Genomic DNA, 25,520 nt, shown 5'->3' with positions numbered 1-25,520 from the left:
CGGTGCCGAAGTTGTGAGTTTTCCCACTGGTCTGCCAAAATAGAAATATACTTTGCCAAACTGGCTAGATGGCAACCACAGAGCTCTACACAAAGGTAAACGCATTGCATGTATTTTAACATCTGTTTCTGCAGTTGCACTTGATGCCATTCAAAGAATTCTAAAACTGATAGATGGATATACATATATGTGTTGTCAAAAAGATTTACAAATTGTAAGAAATACAATTGAGAGTATTATGTTTTATATAAAGTTACTGTATAATGGTACCCCCATTTTGTCTAGTGTTTGTATGTTTACATCAGTTTTGTGTTCAGCGCTAATAAGGACAGTGAGAGACTGGAAGAGAATAGCTGGTGTTAATGTTTAATGCTGCAGAGAGTGTATTTATGCTGATGAAGGAGAAAGATAGTCACACAGACACATGAGTTGGTTGTGCAACAATCAAAATATTGTATCACTTTCCTTGGTATCCATACCATTGTTACAGGACAAAACCTACTATACAAAATCACTTTTCAGAGTGAATAATGCTACAGAATACATTATGTGCCATCACTTTGCTCTGTATTACACTCGCAACAAACCCTTTAATGATATTGTAATGGATGCAGCACCTAAAATCGGTTTTAAATAGCTTGAAATGCAAGATCTGGAGTACTGCTTATTTGACTGGCCTGGTCTTTTGTTTGCTTTATGTCTTTTGTCACAGCAGGGGCTCTTTGGCAGGGTATGGATAGTCCAAGACCCTTAAAAATAAATTAAGATTTGATTTAATTTAATTAAACTTTAGGATCAGAAGATGTGCATTGGAGTGCATGCTGTAAAAAAGTTACCATGCTTTTGCTGTCTCTCAGGGGGCATCAGTGTGGGTGCAGGACCCAGAAGCTGTGTGGGTGTCCGCTCAGCTACTTCAAGACTACCATTTTGGAGACCAGCAGATCTTAATACGACTCACTGATGGCAGAGTAAGACACATCTGAAAACTCACAAATGATGCTAATATGAAACCATCCCTTCAGAACAGGTTTTTGTGGGAAATATGTTCCATCTACAGTGGACCGAAAGAGTATTTGGATGCTTAAACACTGTATATTGCAGATATATATATCCTTTGTTTCTTTTTGGATTAATATAGAATGAAAATGAAAAGGGTACCTACAAAACAAGACTAATTTCCTCTTTTTTATTTAATTAGTTTTTTTTAATTATTTTTTATTATTCTTTAATAAGGAGTTGGAGTATCCAGTGATGCCTCCAGCAGGTCTTCCCCCTCTAGGGAATCCTGATATTTTGGAGGGAGAGAACGACCTCACAGCTCTAACCTTCCTCCACGAGCCAGCGGTACTTCACAACTTGCGTGTCCGCTTTCTTGACTACAGTAGCATTTACACCTACTGTGGTGAGTTCAATTAAAGGAAAAACAGTGGCAAGCTTAATTATATTCATCTACTTCTTTTACAGCTATAGCCCAATAACCTCCATTTTACTGGGTGTAAAGTTCACGGCACAGAGATTCAACCAGCATTACTCATTGTTATATTGGCTACTGTAAAGAACATTTACAAAGTGCTGAGTTTACTTGTGGAACATGCACAGCAAAACATTTAACTTACAAACTTTGGATGAGAGGCATTCCAAGAGAGCCAAAACACTGGTGCACTTCAATATTTGTATTACTATGCTTCTCCGTGCCTGTGGATTTCCAAATGGTGGGATTTTAATTCATTGTTCATTTTGATTTCTTTCCCTGATTTGTTCAGTTACCTTTTCTAAAGATTGCATATTTACACCAGTAGGTGGCGACAAATGAGCATCTTTTATGTTATGAGTGAGTCATACTAGCATTGACTCAACTGATTCGCTAAAAAAACACCACCAGTCAGATCATCACCGAAACGATTCGAGATTTGTTAAAAGCCCTAATTAGTTTACGAATGAAAACATCACTCAAAACCATTCAAAACTAGAATGAGGAAAGTGCAGAGACCTGAGTTGTGCTTGATGCTTTGGCTTCTTTTTAACTATTTTCGTTGGCGGAGAAGAAATGCACCAATTAAACTCCATTTTCAGCTTCCGAACATCATCGTTTACAAAAGTATGCGGAGTAAGTAAGCGTTTTCGAAAGTCTCCATTTTTTGTTGGTGGAAACATCATTCTAGTGTGGATGAGAGGCATAAACGTAGCGAAATTAATGTGTTTTGAAACGAAAATGTATTAGTGTGGACGTGGCTTAACTGGACGATTTTTGTCTGAAAAATTAGTAATTTAATATGATTTACTTGTTGGTCAAGCTGTTGTATAAAAGCAATATCACACTCGCAATCTTGCTGTTGTTACGTGTATCAGCACAGCTGTAATTATAGAGGCATATAGACTCACTAAGCACTTTATTAGGAACACCTGTACATCTACTTATTCATGCGATTATCTAATCTGCAGTGCATAAAATATTGCAGATACAGGTTAGGAGTTTCAGTAAATGTTCACATCAACATCAGAATGGGGAAAAATTTGATCTCAGTGATTTCGACCATGATTTTTTCGAGGATGATTGTTGGTGCCAGATGGGCTGGTTTGAGTATTTCTGTAACTGCTGATCTCCTGGGATTTTCATGCACAACAATCCCTAGAGTTTACTCAGAATGGTGCCAAGAACAAAAAACATCCAGTGAGTGGCAGTTCTGCGGACAGAAACGTCTTGTTGATGAGAGAGGTCAACGGAGAATGGCCAGACTGGTTCGAGCTGACAGAAAGGCTACGGAAACTCAGATAACCAGTCTGTATAATTGCAGTGAGAAGAATAGCATCTCATAATGCACAATATACCTTCAAATGCAATTTTTGGTAATGCAATTCAATTGAAAGCCTCTCATTCTATAACAGGAATTGTGTTGGTGGCCTTAAATCCATATGAACAGCTGCCCATCTATGGAGAGGAGGTGATTGACGCCTACAGTGGGCAGGACATGGCTGATATGGAGCCTCACATTTTCTCTGTGGCCGAGGAGGCATACCGTACTATGATCAGGTCAAGAGCATCCAAATAGCAAAGACAGCCCACTTACAAAAAAGTACCATGGTATTACCATGTTATTTGTGCATGCACCATGATAAAACCATGGTATTATGTGAAGTACCTTGGCATACCATATAAATACCATGGTGTATGAATATGGTATTCAAGCAGTACCATGGTATCAAAGTACCATAGTATCACCACCTGATACTATTAGTGTACCATGTTACCGCCATAGTACTTTTCTGAATGGATGATTCATTTTGATGCAGTTTAATCAAATGACTCTAATTCAACCAAAACATCTAGGTTTTATTTGTAATATTTACTATATATGTACAGGGAAGAGAAGAACCAGTCCATCATAATTAGTGGAGAATCAGGCTCAGGAAAAACCGTTTCAGCTAAGTTTACCATGCGTTACTTTGCTGTAGTGGGTGGTGCAGCCCAGCAGACCAGTGTGGAGGAGAAGGTTCTAGGATCCAATCCCATAATGGAGGTACTAGACACTGGATTCTGACTTTGTTCCCTCAATGTTTTAGTTCAGGTCTTTTACTGATATTGTTATTGTAACCTTTACAGGCAATTGGTAATGCAAAAACAACCCGAAATGACAACAGTAGCCGGTTTGGAAAGTATATTGAAATAGGATTTGGACGCAAAGGGGATATTATTGGAGCAAACATGAGGACCTACTTGTTGGAGAAATCAAGAGTTGTTTTTCAGGTGCCTGCTTAATGTTCACTTAAAAAAAATTTTTTCTCATGATTCGATTACAAGGTTTAGCTACTGAGATGCATTTTCAATATTTTGTTTAATGATATGGGGACAGGCGGCTGAAGAGAGAAACTATCACATCTTCTACCAGCTTTGTGCCTCCAGGGATTTGCCAGAGTTGAGGACACTTAAACTTGGTAATGCCTAAATGAATGCCTCCCAAACAGGACCTTTTGAATACACGTGTGAATGTGTTTATTTGTATTAAATGTTTTGTACAGTCATCATGCATTACTACATCTCCCTAGAATCGGCTGAGAACTTCCATTACACCAAGCAAGGAAAGGATCTGCACATTTCAGGCACAGATGATGCTGTCGAGCTAGAACGCACAAGAAATGCTTTTACTATACTAGGTAAAGTAAAGTACACCCATGTTTTTGGGGTCTGTTCAAACCAAATGCATTTTGTGTCCATCTCTGCTATAAATATGCACATGGACGCTTTTGACCATTGTGCCACATCACGCTGTTTTTTCGATGTCTCAGCAGGAGTGCATTTTTTGAGAAGGATATAGCTGCAGGCAGAGCTCCAAAAGGGCCGGGAGCTCCATACCGCCATTAAAGATGTAGTGAGCCCCTAACCTAACCCTTTCCCTAACCTTAACTGTGAGTGGAAATTACGCCTTTTTTTGAGTTGTCACAACCTCCTTTTGGAGTAACCTGCCCTCTTTTGGAGATTCCGCCTTCATTTGGAGGTTCCCGGCCCACAGCTATACCTACTTGCATTTTTTAGACATTGTGTCAAGTAAAAAAAAAAAAAAAACATGGGGGTCGTACTGACTGAATGTGTTTTTGCTCTAAAAAAAAAAACTAGACACGGTGCTCCTGTGCCAGATGCAGAAAAAACACTGAAATGCGGTTCAACTGTCTAAGATTTCCTTCTCCCACTGACGGACCCAATAAAGCGTTTGCTGTTGAACAGCCCCTTGAAACTTTAAAAAAGCATCTTAGGACACCACTGATCTGTTTTATTTGTTGTGCTGAATCAAGCTTTTTTTGTGCACAAAGCACGTGCGGTGTAAATGGCCCTTTACAAATGTGTAGACTTTTTTCAAAACTTGTGTGCTTAACATTTCTAGGAGTGCAGCCGGACCAGCAGATGGAGATTTTTCGTATACTGGCAGCTATTCTTCATCTTGGGAATGTCAACATACAAGCCAGTGGTCGTGGCGGGGACCGCAGCTACATTGATGTATGAGTACTATTTCACAGAGAGTGTAATTACTGTGAAAATATTTAGATTACTGAATCGTTACCTTACTAGCATTGTGTATGTTGAGAGAAATCTTCCTAAATGGAGTACAAATGTCTTCTAATGTTTCTAGCATATTATGGTCATATTAACTGAGTACCTACGCTGTTAACCCCCTATCCCTCCCTCAGTTTAAATCAGCCTTAGATGGTTTGCTGTTTTTTACTTGGTCAAAGCTGGTCTTGCTGGTTTTCCAGCCTGGCCAATCTGGTCTTCAGCTAGTCTAGCTGGACTCCCAGCCTCACTAGCTGACAAGTGGCCAAAACACCTCTAAACTAGCAAAACAATCAGCCTGACCAGGTTGGGAGACCAGCTAAGACCAGAAAACCATCTTAGACTGGTTTAAGTTGTTTTTTTATAGCAAGGTAATGATGTCACTGTATAAATACACAGAAATTATGTTTTCAAATATGTGTGGGAGTTTCTATCTTCACAAAGATGAAGAACAATATCAGCTCTTAACAAGCAGCATGTGCTAATATGGAGTGCATTCTTATTGATCACACTGGCAGGCCAATGATTGTTCTCTGGCCATATTTGCCAAGCTTTTGGGGGTGGAAGGTGCTCAAATGGCCCAGTGGCTGTGCCACAGGCGACTGGCAGTGGGCGGAGAGATGCTTGTAAAGCCGATAACAGGCCAGCAAGCTAACGAAGCACGGGATGCTTTGGCTAAGCATGTGTATGAGCAACTGTTTGCCTGGACGGTGCAGAGACTCAACTCTTCTTTACGAGCTCACAGGGAACAGCCAAAGTCTTTCATAGGAGTTCTTGACATCTATGGGTGAGAAAACAGTGTGAATTTATAGCACAGTTATTCTGTACATAATGATGTAGAACCTTTTTTATCATCTTTTCTTTTATCATTTATAGGTTTGAGACGTTTGACAGGAACAGTTTTGAGCAATTCTGTATAAACTATGCCAATGAGAAGCTCCAACAGCAGTTCAACAGGGTAAGTTTCCAGACCTTGTCATCATCGTCAAGCATGGGCTTGGCATCTATTCCACATATACTCACTGAACACTTTATTAGGAACACTATGGTCCTGTTAAAGTGCCCGACGTGGTCTTCTGCTTTTGAAGCCCATCCGCCTCAAGGTTCGATGTGTTGTGCATTCTGAGATGTTATTCTGCTCACTACAATTTTACAGAGTGGTATCTGAGTTACCGTAGCCTTTCTGTCAGCTCGAACCAGTCTGGCCATTCTCCGTTGACCTCTCTCATCAACAAGGCATTTCTGTTCGCAGAACTGCCGCTCACTGGATGTTTTTGTTTTTAAAAATAACCACTCTGAGTAAACTCTAGAGACTGTTGTGCATGAAAATCCCAGGAGATCAGCAGTAACAGAAATACTCAAACCAGCCCGTCTGGCACCAACAATCATGCCACGATCGAAATCACTGAGATCACATTTTCCCCTCATTCTGATGGTTGATGTGAACATTAACTGAATCTCCTGACCCGTATCCGCATGATTTTATGCATTGCACTGCTGCCACATGAATGGCTGATTAGATAATCGCATGAATATGTAGGTGTACAGGTCTTCCTAATAAAGTGCTCAGTGAGTATATAACTGTCTAAATGACTGTTGACAATATTTCCCTGGTTGCTCTCTCAGCATGTGTTTCAGCTGGAGCAAGAGGAGTATCTGCGAGAGGAACTGCCCTGGAACCGCATCGAGTTCTGTGATAACCAGCCATGTATTGCTCTCATTGAAGGCCAGTTGGGTCTGCTTGATCTTCTGGACGAGGAGTGTAGAGTGAGAAAACTATATGCCATTACATAAGAAACTCCTACATGAAACTCCTCAGTCCTATATTCGTAGTCACCATACTATGGAAATGCCCAAATACATTTTGCCAACAAAGGACCACACAGGAGTTAATTTCACAATTTGTTGTGTCTTTAACAGCTTGCACCTTGTCTACCTTTTGTAACAATTACACCTGTCTTCCAAGTTAAGTGGCACTCCTGTCTTCCATGTCAAGTTTTATATTGTTGTCTTTTTCCATTCCAGATGCCGAAAGGCTCGGATGAGAACTGGGCTCGGAAGCTTTATGACCAGCACCTGAACCACAGCCCTCACTTTCGCAAACCACGCATGTCCAACTCCGCCTTCATCATCCTGCACTTTGCTGATATGGTCAGAAAACATCTATGGAGTACATTGTATATTTGACTGTGGATGTCTACAGCAAATGTGTGCTATTAACACAGTACAAAAATGAAATATTTTAAATATTCCACTATTTGTCTTTTTTACAATAGGTCCAATATGAGTGTGATGGCTTTTTGGACAAGAACCGAGACACTATATTTGAGGAGCCCATCAACATTCTGAGAGCTAGTCAGGTATTATTTGAATAGTTAAATTATTATCTGTTAAGTTGTAGTGCTTGTAATCTCTCACTTTTTTGTACTTTGTCTCCCCAAAATTATTTTTAGTCAGAACTGGTGGCTGAGTTGTTCCAGAAGGAGCCTGCAGGTGGCGCCCTCCCCAACTCCTCACTTCCAAACGGAAGCATACGCTCAGGGAAGAGAGCTCACAGAGAGCACAAATTAACCGTGGGGTTTCAAGTGAGCTCCCTGTTTGAAGAAACCCATTAATTCATTCATAGCCTCAACTGTTTAAGAAATTGTTGAAAAAACCATTGAAAAGGTCTAAGCTGACCTTCCAGTCTGGACAAGCTGGTTTAGCTGGTCTGGTATGATGGTTTTAGAAGAATTTGGGCCCAGCTGGCTTGTGCCCAAAACCCCTTTAAAACCATCAAACCAGACAAGCCTCAACAGTTTGGTGGCCAGCTAAGACCAGCAAACCACCTCAGGCTGGTTTAATCAGTTTCTTTTTCAGCAGTGAAACAATAACTTGTTGTCTTCAGTAATATTTAAAGCTCTTAATATCTTCACCCATCTTGCACATTTTGTCATTGTTTATCCAGTTCCGTCAGTCTCTGCAGCTCTTGATGGATACTCTAAACAGCACCACCCCACATTACGTTCGCTGCATAAAGCCAAATGACCTCAAACAGCCTTTCTTGTGAGTGAACAGAAGATGTTTTAATGCATTTCTGTATATCTGTATGTGTGTAACCTCTTTCATTCTCTCCTTCTCAGATTTGATCCCAAGCGAGCAGTGCAGCAATTGCGAGCATGTGGAGTCTTGGAAACCATCCGCATCAGTGCTGCAGGCTACCCCTCTAGGCAAATACTACTGTTCTTTATGAGTCTGTGTTATTAGTGTTATGTTGAAAATGAAAAGCAAAAAACAAAACAAAAAAACAAAAAAAACATTTTTTTTTTTTTTTGACATTTTCTCCAGGATTAAATTAGACTTTGAATCCCAGATTTTCAATGTCTTTTGAATCCCACTGTATGTTCCCATATGCCTTTGTCCATTTCTGACTGTCTGTTTTCCAGGTGGACATATGAGGAGTTCTTCAGCCATTATCGTGTATTGCTGCGTGGTTTGGTTTCTCAGGCAGATGTACGCCGCTCTTGCCAGAGTGCCCTTCATGATCTCATCCCTGACCCAGAGCAGTACTGTTTTGGCAAGACAAAGGTCTTCTTTCGGGCAGGGCAGGTTGCAGTGCTGGAGAAGCTGAGAGGGGACAGGCTGCATGCAGCGGGAGTTTTGATCCAGAGCTGGGTGAAGGGCTGGCTACAGCGTAGACGCTATCAGCGGCTCCAGTGGGCCATCCTCACCCTTCAGCGCTATACCAGAGGATGCCTGGCTCGAAGGTGGGTTAAGGGTTTGAGCTTTTGGCTTATGTTTAAAGTAGGGCCAGGTTTGGGTTAGGGCTAGGGTTAGGATTAGGTTAGGGTTAGGATTTAGAGTTGGGGTTAGGGTTACACTTACTCCAACTATGTACTGTTCTATGATGAACAGGTTTTCAATTAGTGAGTTCAAAGTCATTTTTATATTTTTTTTCTAGGGCTTAAAGTTAAAAATGTCATTTGGTGTAAAATAAATTAGGTAAATTGAGAGGCCCCCTTTAGACTCTGGAGACAAAGTGAAATGTTACAAAAATCATTGTTATCACATCATAAAATATAAATATTTTTATTTATTTTTTCATTAAAAGGCACATTTTGTTCATGTCATTTGGTGTAACCCTGAGAAAACTTGATATTCTTGACTCACCTTGAAAAATATGTTTGAAGACTTTCTTTAAATTAATGATTAGGTGTCCACTTATGTATTCAAGGTGCAAGGAAAGTATTTTAATACCTTTGACTTGATGATAACACATACAGTAAATTACATTTAAAAGTCATTAAATCAGTTGATTTGTAGAAAATGCGATATATGTTTTTCAAATATTTGTGAAACCAACATGGACTCAAAAATGAGATATCTACAAACTTTATCCATGTGTTTTAAACTAGATTTTTATTTTTTTTTTAAGATTTACCACCTCATACAACCTTATTTGTCAGTGACCCAAGAACCTTTGGATAAAAGCATTTGCTATGCATAAATGTAAATGTTATGGTGAGATGAAGGTTTAGGGGTTAAGAGTCACATTTAAGTGAATTATAGTTTTGAGTAGAGTTTAGTTATAGTTGGGCAAAGTTTGGGTAAGGGCAAATTTCAGTCATGATAAATGTACAATGGCAAGAAAAAGTTGGAATTACATGCATTTTTGTATAAATTTGTCTTAAAATCTGGTTTGATCTTCATCCAAGTTACAAAAATGACCAAACACAATCTGTTTTTACTAATGACAAACAAATTGTATTGTTCTTTTACAAAAAGTATGTGAACCCCAAGGCTAATGATGTCAACAAAAGCTAATTAGAGTCAGGATTTACAAACCTGGCATCCAGTTAATGAAACAAGATTGGAGGTGTGGGTTAGAGCTACTTTGACTTATAAAAAAAAAACTCAAACATTTTGAATTTGCAATTCACAAGAAGCATCTTCTGATGTGGACCATGCCTCGCAAAAAATAGATATCAGAAGGCCTACGATCAAGAATTGTTGCTTTGCATAAAGCTGGAAAGGGTTACAAAGTTATTTCGAAGAGCCTAGATATTCATCTTTCCACAGTTAGACAAACTGTCTATAAATGGAGACGATTTAGTACTGTGGCTACTCTTCCTAGAAGTGGTCGTCCAGCCGAGATGACTAAAAGGGCACACCGCAGAATGCTCAATGACATAAAAAAGAACCCTAGAATGACAGCTAAAGACTTGAAGGAATCATTGGAACTGGTTAACATCTCTGTTCATGAGTCTACTATACAGAAAACATTAAAAAGGCATGGTGTGCATGGCAGGATGCCACAAAGGAAGCCGCTGCTTTCCAACAAAAACATTGCTGCGTGCCTGAAGTTTGCCAATGACCACCATGACACTCCACAACACTACTGGAAAAAATTTTTGTGGACTGATGAAAGTAAGGTTGACTTGTTCGGAAGATCATGCAGCATTATGTATGGCATAAAAAGAGCACCACATACCAACATGAAAACATCATCCCAATGGTGAAGTATGGTGGAGAGAGCATCATGGTTTGGGGCTGCTTTTCTGCTTCCAAGTTTATCAAGATATTCTACAGGATAATGTCAGTGTGGCTGTGCGCCAGCTAAAGCTCATTAGAAGTTGGGTGATGCAGCAGGACAATGACCCTAAACACTGAAGTAAATCCACTACAGAATGGCTTAAAAAAAAAAAAAAAAATCCACCTTTTGGAGTGGCCCAGTCAGAGCCTAGACAATAACCCAATAGAGATGCTGGGGAATTACCTCAAGACAGCTGTTCACACCAGAAATCCTAAGAATATGGCTGACCTGAAGCAGTTCTGTAAGAAAGAATGGTCCAAAATTCCTTCTGAACATTGTGCAGGTCAAATCTGCAGCTACTGGAAATGCTTGGTTGAGGTTATTGCTGCCAAAGGAGTATCGACCCGTTATTAAATCCAATGGTTCACTTACTTTTTCCATAGCAATGTGTATGTTTAATGGGATTTGTTCAATAAAGACATGAAAGATTATAATTTTTGTGTGTTGTTAGCTTAAGCACATTGTGTTTGTCTGTACTTGTGACTTTGATGAAGATGAGATCACATTTTATGTCCAATTAATGCAGAAAACCAGTTAATTCCAATGCATTTGCACACTTTTTCTTGCCACTGTAGAGATGCGCACTATGTATTTATGTTATTGAGCAGAGTTGGCCAGCATTTATTTCTAGTGTTTAGTTGTGTTTACTGGTGTTTCTTTTATGTGTTTATGACTTTCTTGTGCATCTGACAGAATGCAAAATTTAGATTATGCTACTTTAATGTTACCTGCCCTGATTAGATTGGTGTGGACCCTCCGTTATACACGAGCTGCTTTAATCATCCAGAAAGCATACCGCATGCTGGCTGTGCGACAGATTTATCTGACCATCAGAGAGGCAACAATCAAAATCCAGGCCTTCATAAGAGGAACCCAGGCTCGCCGCATTTACAGACAAGTAAAGTGCTGTAAAGTGTTTTTAAGTGCATGTGTTGCAGACTTCACCATTTAACACAGGTTTCTACAAGGGTTTATATCTCTCTCTGCAGATGCTGATGGAGCGGGCAGTAGTGTTCTTGCAAGCGCGGGTTCGAGGCTGGGCCGCCCGGTGCAGGTTCAGACGTATCAAAGATGCGGTGGTGCTCCTGCAGTGCTGCGTGCGCAGGCGGGCAGCACGCAAAGAGCTGCGGCGACTGCGTGCTGAGGCGCGATCAGTGGAGAAATTCAGAGAACTAAATAAAGGGATGGAGGTCAAACTAATGCAGCTGCAACTCCGTGCTGACCAACAGGTGAGAAATGGATGGAAGTGTGTATGTGTGTCGTGAGTTAATCATAGTTCTAAACATGCAATATTTGTGTTTTTATAATGGACTTTTATAGTTATTATTGAAAGTCTGGGTCTGAGACAAGGCTAAAAATGTAAAAATCTATATATAAAAGGCATTTTAAAAGTACCAAAATAAATGATGAAGACCTACTAAAAAGTTTACAATCAGTTTTAATGAGACCTTCATATAACAAAAAGAAAAAGTTGAAATCGGTTTGTTTTCATTAGGGATGTCCAGTACTGGGGTCATGTACTTGTACTCCGATACCATAAAAGGAATCCATCTAACATATGAATTTCATCACGTAAACATTCAGCACACTAAATAAAATCACATTATATCCTAGTGAGATTAATTAACCACAAAAGCTGCAATTTAATTAGATAAATGTATAGTTTGCATGTGCTGCGTGCTTCAAATGTGAGTGCTTGTGAATGTGTGGAGCTGGTGTTGTGCAGACATAAAGACACATCATTTTAGCATCATGCTCATACCCAGGGTTGGGGAGTAACGGAATACATGTAACGGGATTACGTATTTAAAATACAAAATATAAGTAACTGTATTCCACTACACTTACAATTGAAATCATTGGTAATTAGAATACAGTTACATTCAAAAAGTATTTTGATTACTGAAGAGATTACTTTGCATTTTATTGTAATTTGTTTAATTTAATATTTAGTCCTTTCAGATAGAAAACATTTATACATATAAATGATGCGATCCAAAGTGCATTTGAACAGCGGTGAAACACTTTCTTATGATGTGTTACATTCATATGAGCAGACAGAGAAGTGAGTTTGAAGTAAGTTTGGAGCACAAGAAATAGAAATAAACCTTGTGTAAATTGTCAGCTTTACGCTAAGCTAAAATGCTATTTCTAGCCATTTTACATGCACATGTTACCAGGCACGACCATATTTTTTATCAAGAAAATTCACGTTGGATCATAATTTCTTTTTTTCTAGTAAGACCTTTGATATTAGGGCAAAAATCGTATTCTTGATAATAATTTTTGTATTGTTTTCTTGTAAAAATATCTAAAAATCCTTAAAACAAGATCAATTTTATTTATCTTGTTTTAGAAACAACACTGCATAAGATATTTAGGTTTTTCAGAGAATGTATTTTTAACATGTGTATTTTGTCTTACTGTACTGGCAGAGTTTTTATAGTCAAAACAAGTGAAAAAAATCTACCAGTGCTGAAGAAGTAATCCAGAGTATTTAGAACACGTTACTGACCTTGAGTAATCTAACAAAATATGTTACAAATGACATTTTACAGCATGTATTCTGTAATCTGTAGTGGAATACATTTCAAAAGTAACCCTCCCAACCCTGCCCATTCCTTTAAGAGATCCTTGGCTCATACACGGAAAACACCATCATGAGCACTGTATGCTCTGTTTGTAGTAGTTGACAGCGAGCAGAGCATTAATGCACTTTGTAGCATGAGGCACATACAGACTACATATTTATTTAGTGGTTTTAATAATCACTTTGAGTCACATAGCGACCGACTTTTCCGGAGGTGAGAAGCTACCGTCTTAAAACAGAAACACTTCAAAATAAAAGCTCAAATGAAATGGAAAAAAGTACAACAGAAATATATCACTTCTGTATAGTTATGAAATATTGACTGTTGTACTACTACTACTACTACTACTACTAATAATAAATCAATAGTGATTGTACTTACACTGACACCTAGTGGCTTGGATGCAGCATAATTTAAAATCAATAGTTTTCAGTTTCAGATGCTATTGTAGAAATTTATTATAACAGTCAATCATGATTAATTTAATCAATGAGTGAAAGTGTCAAATAACAAAAACGGTTACTGAGATTAAGCGAGTAGTATTCGGCTGGTCATGTGATTCTAAAATGGCAGCCCCCATGTGCGGACCCTTTCCATGTAGGATAAAACATCTTTAATAAGGTTACTGATATAACTGGAGTCTTCATTTTAATGGGAGTGCTCATGATTTCCTACATATATTGCAAAATTACAGTTCATATCTTTAAGAGTTAAACTTTATTAATAAGGAAAAAATTACTGAGTGAACCTTTAATTGTTTAGACTTTAGTAGACTTAGTTTTTTCTTAATGTATGTAACTTGGTAATTAAATAGGATGATATATATATACATATATATACATATACACTTATATAACATTATTTAAATTGTGTTAAGTAACTCTGAATGTTTGTGTCTAATTTTTCTCTTCTCAGGCAAGAGAGAGTGCATCTCTGAGGGAGACTCTTCAGTCCGAGCGAGAGGCTCACAGCTCTGAGTTGGAACAGCTGCGCTCTAATCTGCTCAAACTCCAGACCCAGCTGCAGGAAAATACACAAACTGCTCCTTCACTCACAGAGAAACAGGACGAGGAGAGGAGGAGAGCAGAGGAGAAAGCTTCTCAAGAGATTCTCCACCTTACGCAGGTGAGTATTTGGGCATGTGTAATTGGTCACCAAAGACTCCTTAAACCTCTTTTATTCTAATGCTTTACTTCCTTACTTTCCAGTTGGTGCATTTAATGTTTACCATACTTTGTTTACTCTGTTTACTCTAGGAAATCCAAGCTCTCAGAGTCGAGAGAGATTTCTTGGAGAAAGAGAGGGATGATCTTGCTAATCGTTTACAAGATCAGGAAAAAGCCCAGGAGGGTAAATTGTATATTTTTATTTCTTGCCTCTAAGGTGGGTAGTTGACACATAACATGTCCATGGACCCGTTTGGTTTTAGGTTCAAAATGATAATTTCCGCAGCAGTACAGGCCCAAATATGTTGATTAAAATAGTTTTAGATGGAGTATAGCATGTCACATTGCAGGACGTCAACATCCCAAAAGCATTTCATGCCAACTACACATGTATATGAAAGTGTTTCTGTATTTTGGTGTCTCAGAGAGCCATCAGCAGTGCGTGGATCATGCAGATGCATCAGTGCGGGCCGAGCTGGAAGAAGAGAGAAGGAGATACCAGAGTTTACTCAGAGAGTTCACACGGCTAGAGCAAAGATATGATAATCTGAGGGATATGAGCATGTTCACCACCAATGAGGTACATCTGTGATCTTCTTATTTTCTAACTTAAAGGAATATTCCGGGTTCAATACAAGTTAAGCTCAATCGACAGCATTTGTGGCATAATGTTGATTACCACAAAAATTAATTTGGACTTGTTTCGTTCTTTTCTTTTAAAAAAGCAAAAATGTAGGTTACAGTGAGGCACTTAAAATGGAAGTGAATGGGGCCAATCCGTAAACGTGAAATACTCACTGTTTTAAAAGTATAGCCACAAGACATAAACAATATGTGTGTTAACATGATTTGAGTGTGATAAAATCGCTTGCTTACCGCATCTGTTTAAAGTTATCGCCAATTTTACAACTTTGCTACCATGACCATGTAATGTCAACAAACCCTAAACCGACTGTAAAAATGACGATTTAAACAACTTTACAGCTCAAACAATACATGAGTTAACAGAAGTTAACAGAAGAATGAATGTAAGTGCTTTTCTAAATTACAGGCTTCACATTTGTTCCTTTTAACCTCCAAAAATGGGCTCCATTTACTTCTATTGTAAGTGCCCCACTGTAACCTCGATTTTTGCTTTTTTTAAAGGAAAGTAGAGACGAGTCCAAATTATTTTTTGTGGTAATCAACATTATGCCACAAATGCTGTCGATTGAGCTTAACTTGTATTGAACCCGGAATATTCCTTTAAGAAACAAGTCAAGGATATTTTATATTCCTGAAAATAATTGCAGTAGTCCAAAAAGTATTTATTAAACCCACATTAAATTTATGAATTTCATTAGATAACAAAATATTAAACCTGGTTGCATTTGTATATAGCTAGAGAGGCATGGTGATTATATATGAATGAAGTTTCATTAATTTAGTAACATAATAAGGTTGTAATTGTAACAATGAACAATTGTGTTTTAAATAAACTAACAAAGATGAATAAATGCTGTAAAACTATATAGTCATTTCAAATATACTAATTGATTTTTAAAATTAAAAGTTTTATATGTTACCATTAGCTAATGAAACATGAACTAACAATGAACAATTGTATATTTGGTAACACTTTACAACACTTAAAAGTTGTATTCATTAACATTAGTTTACACAATAGTTAAAATGAACTAACAATAAACAAAACTTTTACAGCATTTATTATTCTTGGTTAATGTTAAATTTGTACATTAATATTTGTATACTTTAACATTAGCTAATGCAATATGAACTAATGCAACATTAGCTAAGAATAAACAAGAGTATTGATATAATTAACATCAACCAAAATAATAAATGCAAAAAAAAAAACAAAAAAAACATTGTTCGTTGTTAATCGATGATGCCTAATGGATTTACTATTATAATTTGTTTCTATGTTGACAAATAGAACCTTATTGTAAAGTGTTACCTTTACAGTTTTAACTGATAAATAGTGATCCGTTAAGCATGTCTGTTAATGACTTTGAAACGTATTAAGTTTTACCAATGTATTTAACCTTAATAAAATGCAAGGATATATGTGTGGATATACTCTGTGTTCCTCCCAGCGTTCACGTGGACACAGGCGAACTGATTCGACCGTGTCTTTGGAGCCTCCCTCGCCTGTCACCACACCATTCTCAAGCTCACCCGTGTTCCCCTCGCCCGAGGAGGTCAGAAGGGTCAGCGTGACGTCACCCACTGAGAGGAGACCCTGGAGCCCCGAGCAACCACTGGTCATTTAAACACACAGACAGAAAACAAACATACCAGATATAAATCCATTTGAGCAAATTACAAAATGACCATACAAATGTGGTAGCTGTTTACCTAGTCTGAAAACTAGCTGTCTACCTGATATCAGAGAATACGAAACACATTAAAATAAGTATTAAAGTAGCATCAAGATACAGTCAAGCTCTTCTCCCTAGCATTTCTTGTCTCATCGCTCACTTGCTCTACAAATAAACGTGGTAAAAGGCCAAAAAATAGCATCATTTTATAATGAAATGGAAATATTTACCTGTAGGATGTCCTAATGGAGGATATGGGTGTGGCGAAGGACTCAGCAGAAAAGTTGAAGGGGGAAGATCTCAGATACGCCTATGATGCTGTGCGAGTGGCCAACAAGTCAGTTTCTCTCCTCTCGCATAACATTCATTAGTCTTATACCTTATGAAGTCACCACTCACTGGTATTAACGTGACTGGGACTGATTCTATGAATTCAGGTTCCTAGAGACGCAGTTGTTGTCACAGAGAGTGCAGTGGGAAGAGGAGATATCTGCACTCAGGATGAAACTTCAGCAGGCACAAGACAGAGATGCACCTGGAGACACTGAGATAAAGGTGCTTCATCCACCTTCACCTACATCAGTTCATCCTTAATTACTTTGCTTAGTCATCTCTACATCTTTCCTAATTTGTTGAATGGCTATTTTGTTCTTTGATGGTTTGTTTGTGTGTGTGTTAAGGATCTAACAGAGCAGGTGGTGGTTCGAGAGCAGGAATGCTCCCGATTGAGGCGGGAACTCAAAGAACTGAAAAACACAGTAACGCTCAGGAGAATTCTTTCTTATGCAGGTCTGTTTACTGTAGGTCTACCAATGAACTCACATATAGTGGCCTGAAAAAGTATTTGGTCACTTCAGTCACACTAAAAAATGTAGGAATGTCTTTGCATCAGATGATGAATAAATCAAACCAGTTTGCATTTAGTTGACTAAGATAGAATAAGCACACACTTTTCAAGCATTTTTTTTCATAAATAGTAGTTTGTTTGGATTTTAAAATGCTAAGCAATTTATATTGCTCAACATAAAGACATAAAGTTTGGTACACTTTCTGGTTGTCAAACTTATGTGACAAACTTTGTGTGAACTTGCCGGAAACTGGTCACTGAGACGTTGATTAAAAGTGATTGCAAAAATGACAAGAAAAATGCAGTAAGTTCTGAAAAAAAAAAAAGGTCTAGCCTCATTTGTTTGCAGATGCTATTTGGGGTAATATGTTGTTTTCTAATTTAATGCAATTCTTAACCCCTTAAACTCATTTTTGGGCTGCCGCAAAATACCCCATTTTAAAAAAAAGACTCAAATTATTCATAAATAATATTGTATATTCTTACAATCTTATGATGAACAGAAAGTAAAAAAAAAAAAAAAAAAAAAATGTAAGCATGTTACTCTGGTTCTGTTCACTCCATCTTCCTGAAAACAAGTCTAATTTCATTCCACTAGATGGCAGCAAGTACTAGGAATTTTTTTTTTCCTCTATCACCTTCCATCACAATATACAGATCTGAAATGTAGGTAGTGCTCTAATGCATTTTAGCCCTCACAGATGTGCTCGACATAGATATTCAGTCTAATTTTCAGTTCATGCACCACCCCCATTGTTTCATCGAATATCTCGGCCTCTGAGTGGACTAGAAGCTAAATCTAGGTGTCATTAGAAAGCCCCTTTGCGATGAGATATAAAATTGTATCATCAATAGTCAACGATATATTTTTCCGATGATTTGTTTAGCATGCTTTTCCTGCTGGACCGCATATTTTTCTTGACATCTAAGATACAACATTGTATTACTCCCCTAAGCAAGCTCACAGACAAGTAAAAAATGGCTTCTAGAAAATGTCAATTTTATCAAGTCGGACAGTTCTCACTTCTCATAGTGGATCAGCCATCACAAGATCAAAGGCAGATATTGCGTGATTCAAGTACATGTGCTTAGATCTTAATAAAGTGGATGCAATTTAAATTCTGTTGCTTTTAAATGAAAATGAACAAGACACTCAATGTACCTGTTCTTTAATTCCCCCCGTAAGACGTGTCTTTCCATTCATTTTTAGTTTAATAAAGACATGTACTTTAGATATTTCAGAAATATAATAACAATCACATATCCCAAACAGAGATTGCACTGTCACAGTGTTAGGAATATTCACATTTATACATTTAAATTTGTACAAATAAAAACATGATATTAGAGATAAAAAATCTAACATTTTAGAAGAGAACGAAACATCATGGTTGTTTAAGTCAATGAGCATCAAGCTGTGTCATCAGCAAGTCATTTCCCATCGTGCTTGCAGTTCGCACAGCTTGGAAAAAGCTTGCCTCGCACTCACGGGAAATTATTTATTTATTTATTTATTTATTTTCCTCCCCTTTTCTCCCCAATTTGGAATGCCCAACTCCCAATGTGCTCTAAGTCCTCGTGGTGGCGTAGTGACTCGCCTCAATCCAGGTGAAAGAGGACGAATCTCAGTTGCTTTTGAAGTGAGGTCTGAGACTGTCTGAGACCGTCAATCCATGCATCTTATCATGTGGATTGTTGAGCGCGCTACTGTGGAGACCTAGTGTGTGTGGAGGCTTCACACCATCCACGCACAACTCACCACGCACCTCACCGAGAGCGAGAACCACATTATGGCAACCATGAGGTGGTTAACCCAACGTGATATTCTACCCACCCTAGCAACCGGGCCAGTTGGTGCTTGGGAAGCCTGACTGGAGTCACTCAGCATGCCCTGGATTTGAACTTGCAACTCCAGGTGTGGTAGTCAGTGTGTTTACTTGCTGAGCTACCCAGGCCCCCAAAAGGGTTCTGCGGGAATTGTTTTTACAAACATTGTCATGACATCACAGCAAGTCGGACAGATTTCTAACCGGCATGCACCTGCCGTGATCGGTTATGCACAAAACTTGCTCATTTCAAACGAGCTTATTATATTTCACTTTGTGATTTTTTTTGAAAATCTTTCGAAATGTGGTATTAGGGCAACAAAATAAACTGTAGCCTATAGTTCCATTCCTTGAGAATGAGAGCTTTAATTTGATAAGTGACTTATTGTCTATTTAAGTGCTATGTGAAATACTTTTATATTCATATTAATATTTCTACCACATTACATCTAGGTGGCACTTATTTGCGACATGGATGTTTTCAGGCCTTATTTTGTTATTTTATATATCATAAATGCAAAAGATCGAGTTTAAGGGCTAAAGTGTCATTTTGACACATTTCAGTGACAAATTGCAATCATATTGACGCTGTAGGTAAATGACAAGCACATTGTGAGAGTGTCTTTAATGCTGTGTTCAGGTATGGGCACTGTGGCATCTCAGGAACCAACATCACCTGCCTCTCAGAAGAGTCAGACACTTACTGGATTACTGGAGTGTAGAAAAAAAGATGAGAATAAGCTCATCAAAAACCTCATTACAGGTCAACAACACATACACACGCTACAAACAGTGGGCAATGCATGGGTTTGCCCTACACACAATCAATCAGCCCTACACAATCCTTCCCGAGTTTACTTTTGACACACGATTATTCTGTGTGAGTGACAGGAATGAACATTTCTCTGTGGTAGATGTGCGGGTGGAGGGCATCCTCTCTTTGCCCCCTGGGATGGCAGCACAGGTTCTGTTCCTGTGTGTACGTCAGGTGGACTGCAGTGGGGATCAAACACGTGTGAAAGTGCTCTGCAGCGCGGCAGTGAGCGGCATTAAAACAGCCCTAAAGGTGAGCTGCAAATATGAAGCAAGAAATAGAAAGAAAATTATTTATAATAATTGGTATAGGTGTTGTGAAATATAAAGGTGGAGATGGGGAGATGGCATAAGAATCGGTGTGAGGGAAGCAGTTGCTCATATATCTTCGGGATATGATTGTCAGGCCTAGATGAACAAGCTCCTCCCGAAATTACGTTCGGAACTTAATTGCAATGTAACTACAAAGTACAATGTAAATACACAATATTGTACTTAGGTAAATGCCATGCACTTCATTATAATGGGTATGCATTATTAAAATGCACAGTTGCTAGGCACTATTAAGATGGGGTGAGCCCTGTTGGCCATTTTCCCATGTGACTGATAAGATTGAGATTCGTCTTTAAATTATGATATAATCAAGTCTATAAGTATAATTAAGAATTAAGCACAGGACACATTTTAGATTGTGTAGATTGTCTGACAGAGTAACTAGTAATTGTTCTTAAATGTAAACAGTGTGTTTTTTGTCGTAGAAACATGGCAATGATTTGGACATGACGGCTGTTTGGTTGAGGAATGCTTACCTGCTTAAAGACCTGCTGAGCCAACACTCTTCAAGACAGGTGACAGATTCCAGACTGATCTTACTGTGAATTCGGCAACTGTAGTTCGAAAGTTTGCAGCTAAAAATCTGTTCTTAGTGAAATTTGAATCACTGCCCTCCATTGGGCAAAGCTAGAATTGCTGTTGAATGTATGGGCTCGTGTAAGCACCAGTTTCCAGGTGAAAAGTCCACAGGGTGGCGCCAAATGCGAGATGTATTTTTAGTTTTAAATGATGTAATATAGTGAACAGGAATGCATATCTATCCCCTAACCCAAACCCCAAAGCCTTAACCTAACTTTAAGTGTATAAATGTAATTTTAGAGCAAAAATTCAACCTCCGAATTGTGCTTATCATTGTTTGTGAACACGATTACTTCCTGGTTTCCGTTGGACTAGAACCTGTATCATTAGTGCAAATGTATGATAGTGAATGGTGCTTGTCAGTATTTCGCCTGAATGGGGTTAATGTAGGGTACATGAATTTTCGGAAGCAACATGTCGATTTCACATGTGATCATGTTGTAGGTTCATCTGTATTGTTTGGTGATGCTTGTTGTGCAGAAATTACACACTTCACCTTTAAATCCGTTGGGCTATAAACCATTAAAAAGCACATCATTCGTGCTGTGTATAATCGGATCCAAAATAATGATTGAGAGTTTTACATATAAATTAATCTTTTTCTCCTATAGGAGATGAGAGGCTCAGAGGAGCTTGTACCTCTCATGACTGACGTGCAGGAGTCAGTGCGTATGCTCAGTGATCTGTGTATTCAGGCCTATCAGCAGCTGCTGTCCATCTCTGAGAGTCGCCTGCAACCCATCATAGGTACACTCATACACAAAGATATGTATGTCCTTGTAGTAGCAGTGGAAAAATTTAAGTGTCAGGATTTTCTTAGGTTTCTTCAGGTGACTAATAGATTAGATCTAGCTTTTCTTCTTGTTCTAAGGTCCTTAGAAAAAATATTTGTGCAACCTCATTCTGTTTACCACAAATTCACCTCATATTAGCAGCAAACATTGTAAATAACTTTTTTTGCATGGGGGATTTGATTGCAGATGTACAGCGGCATTTAATTGCGCATTCCTTTTAACATAATGAATGTGAATTAATGTCATAAATATTTTTCTGACTTCCAGTATTTAAAAGATAGTGTACTCACCTCTTTGCTGTTAGTTCCAGCCATGCTTGAAAGTGAGACGATCCCTGGTCTGGCTGGATCTTCTGTAAAGTTTAGCAGCGGTCGCAAGCGTGCAGGCTCGGAACCGCGGCCTCTGGCCAGTACAGAGGGCGCCACTATGTCAGCAGTCCTAAGGGAACTGGGAGCGCTACACACAGCCCTTTCCCGGCAGGATCTGCCCTCGACCCTGCTGGAGCAAGCCTTCCATCAGCTCATGTACCTGCTGGCCGCCACCACACTCAACAGCCTACTGTTGCGTAAAGACATGTGCTGCTGGAACCGTGGCCTACAGATAAGGTCTGAAACTGCTGTGTGTGGAGGATAGAGCTCTGCTTATCTTTGTTGCTGTAAATAATATGGTAGAATGGAATTCATATTCCCATGTCCTCTCATTGCAATGAAGCAATAAGTCACTCTTGGCCGTGTGTTACAGCGATTTTATCACAGGTAAGGGATGTTCTTAAAGGGACGGTTCACCAAAAAAAAAAAAAAAAAAAATCTGTCATAATTTACTTACCTTCATGTTGTTCCAAATCAGCATTACTTTCTCTGTTACACAAATAGAGATGTTATAATCAATATCTAAAAACAACACAAGCTCCCGTGTGCACACACAAGCCACTGTTAATAAGCCTCTCTCATACACTCACGAACACGCAACAGACATCAGGATTTTAACTGACAAATTGCTTAAAGCTGAAGTATGTAACTTTTTCTGTGTTAAAATACTTTCTCGTATTCCAGCCTAATATGCAGAGACAACTATAAGTAAACCATTCATAGGTTTATTTTCTGAAAAACTGTAAACTGTGTTTCTGTCAAGCTATGAAAATTGCTCTGTTTCGAGCGACCCACTTAGTCCAACAACATTACTCAACCAATTGCGTGAGTTGGGGGCGGGACAGTCTCATTGTTTGACCAATGGCAGAAGGGGGGCGTATTAAGAATGCTGTTTTGAGAGGGGGCCTGGGTAGATCAGTGGTAAAGACACTGGCTACCATCCCTGGAGTTCACTAGTTCGCTAGTTCAAATCCCAGGGCATGCTGAGTGACTCCAGCCAGGTCTCCTAAGCAACCAAATTGGCCTGGTTGCTAGGGAGGGTAGAGTAACATGGGGTAACCTCCTCGTGATCACCATAATGTGGTTCGTTCTCGGTGGGACGCGTGGTGAGTTGAGTGTGGTTGCCACAGTGGATGGCATGAAGCCTCCACACGCACTATGTCTCCGTGGCAGCGTGCTCAACAAACCACGTGATAAGATGCGCAGGTTGACGATCTCAGACGCAGAGGCAACTGGGATTTGTCCTCTGCCACCTGGACTGAGGCGAATCACTACGTGACCACAAGGACTTAAAAGCACATTGGGAATTCCAAATTGGGGGGAAAAAAAGAATGCTGTTTTGAAAACATTGTTTTTGCAATTCCGTTTGGTGGCGCAGAAACATACTTCAGCTTTAAATTCCAGGCTTTTTCTCACCAGAACCTTATGACTTCAGAAGACTTAGAATATGACACAAGAGTCACATGGAATACTTTTATGTTAATTTTTGATCCTATTTTAAGCATTAAAGTAAAGCAATATCCACTACATTGTATTGAAAAGACAGCCTGTGATATTCATTAAAACATCTCCTTTTGTGTTTCACATAAGAAAGTCGTGCAGGTTTGGAACGACATGAGGGTGAATGAATGATGACAGAATTTTCAATTTTGGGTGAATATTCCTTTAAGCATAATGTGAACACCCTTAACTGTAGTAAAATCACTGGAACAGTATGCATGCCCTCTTGGGCTTATTGGGTTTATAAAATGGCAGCAACAGACAATATGATGAATGACACCAATGTTCACAAGTGTGATTATATTGTTTATTTTAGCTTTGAATACAATTCATGCAATCAGAATTTTGTATAAACAATCTAAACAATGATAAACTGCAAAATGTACACTGCTCAACAAAATACACTCATTTATGTTCTTTGACTTTTACATCTTAACATGGCTAATGTTTACGTATTATTACAACTCATTAACTGAAATGCTTCAGTGAGTTTGTTTGAATAATTTTGTTTATGTCTCAGGTATAATGTGAGTTTGCTGGAGGAGTGGCTGCGGAGTCGTTCTCTGCAGACAGGGGGCGCTGTTACTGCTCTGGAACCCTTGATACAGGCAGCACAGCTCCTTCAAATGAGCAAAAAGACTGAAGCAGATGGACAAGCAATGGTCCAAACCTGCAATGCACTGTCCACCCAGCAGGTGGAGTATCTGCTATTTTACACTCATTTGTTAAAAAAAATAGTTTTTTTATATTTGGTATATTCTGAGCTTGAGTGATCTACTTGCGTTGCAGATTGTGAAGATTTTAAGTCTGTATACACCTCAAAGCGATCTTGAGGAGAGGGTAACACTAAATTTTATACGTATTGTACAGGTAAGAATGAAATCAGTATTTTCAGTCATTCATTGGCCATTATCTCAAATGTGAGCACTTCAAAATACAGACTGGAAATTGTTGGGTGTGATGCTGCTGAGAGTGATAATGCTTTTTATATGTGGGGTTTCCCAGGGGCTGCTGAAGGGGCGATCTGAGGGCCAGCCTCCACAGCTCCTGCTGGATGTCAGACGGGTATTCCCTGTCACATTCCCTTATCTGCCGCCACCACAAGTCAGTGCCGCCCAGCTTGAAATCCCAGAGTCCCTCAAAATCTCCTTCCTACGCAGAGTGTGAGAGTGGGTGGTCCTCTGCGTCCTAAGCAATGGTTGCCTTAAAACAATTATTTTTTGTTTGTTGCCACTTAACATCTCTTTAAAATCCAGATATTTTTAATAGTACGTTATGTTAGCCCACTAATTTTAGGAGTGATTCTAAATATATCATTTTCTATGGATAATAATAAAAAAGTAATATTTTGAAGTTGTAGTTACATCTCAGCTTTTAATAGGATGTATAAAGTCAAATTTAAATCAAAATGTACCCTATTTACTTTCCAAACACTCGTTCCAGGTCTTTTTGTGCATGATTAGTTGGTGCACGGATTCCAAATAAATTTTTTTTCCCCTTTGTAGCATTTTTTACAAAAATATACTAACCTGCTCCACATTTGAAAGTACTTTCTTTATTGACTGGCGTTCAGACTGATCACACTGTGAATTCAGCAGTAGGTCAAAAGTTTTTCTTCTGAAATCAGTCTGTGCAGACCTAAATTCAAATCACTTCCCCCCAGTTGCTGAAGTTGAAAGTGTTGTTCAGTGTTGGGTGTAATCTGATTACAAAGTAATTGGTTACTGTAATCTAATTACCTTTTGAGTCAACAGTAGTCAAAAAGT

The 25,520-nt window shown here is 38.7% G+C and overlaps 1 protein-coding gene across 1 annotated transcript; it reads left to right on the top strand.

Annotated features, from left to right (window-relative positions):
* si:dkey-110c1.10 (unconventional myosin-Vb) lies at positions 1 to 25,255 on the top strand. Its single transcript, XM_051693623.1, has 35 exons — positions 1 to 95; positions 858 to 968; positions 1,234 to 1,402; positions 2,887 to 3,031; positions 3,362 to 3,518; positions 3,602 to 3,745; positions 3,852 to 3,933; positions 4,045 to 4,152; positions 4,878 to 4,990; positions 5,563 to 5,831; positions 5,921 to 6,002; positions 6,671 to 6,811; positions 7,070 to 7,195; positions 7,321 to 7,404; positions 7,498 to 7,629; positions 7,992 to 8,089; positions 8,167 to 8,253; positions 8,470 to 8,790; positions 11,358 to 11,514; positions 11,606 to 11,845; positions 14,123 to 14,332; positions 14,464 to 14,557; positions 14,799 to 14,953; positions 16,470 to 16,637; positions 16,931 to 17,031; positions 17,132 to 17,249; positions 17,375 to 17,483; positions 20,008 to 20,130; positions 20,282 to 20,433; positions 20,939 to 21,028; positions 21,704 to 21,839; positions 22,191 to 22,491; positions 24,275 to 24,449; positions 24,544 to 24,624; positions 24,760 to 25,255. Exons 1-35 carry the CDS (start codon positions 69 to 71, stop codon positions 24,919 to 24,921), a joined length of 4,968 nt encoding a protein of 1,655 aa, XP_051549583.1. The 5' UTR covers positions 1 to 68; the 3' UTR covers positions 24,922 to 25,255.
* Positions 25,256 to 25,520: the final 265 nt, after the last annotated feature.

This window comes from Myxocyprinus asiaticus, chromosome 49 (genome assembly GCF_019703515.2).
Source record: "Myxocyprinus asiaticus isolate MX2 ecotype Aquarium Trade chromosome 49, UBuf_Myxa_2, whole genome shotgun sequence".
NCBI lineage: Eukaryota > Metazoa > Chordata > Actinopteri > Cypriniformes > Catostomidae > Myxocyprinus > Myxocyprinus asiaticus.
Note: the sequence above shows the minus strand (reverse complement) of the source record. Positions and strands in the feature narration are given on the sequence as shown.

Coding starts and splice junctions, on each gene's coding strand:
- si:dkey-110c1.10 (XM_051693623.1), top strand. CDS start 69: ATGGCAACCACAGAGCTCTACACAAAG. Junction 3,032..3,361: donor GCATACCGTACTATGATCAG/GTCAAGAGCATC, acceptor ATATATGTACAG/GGAAGAGAAGAACCAGTCCA. Junction 22,492..24,274: donor AACCGTGGCCTACAGATAAG/GTCTGAAACTGC, acceptor TTTATGTCTCAG/GTATAATGTGAGTTTGCTGG.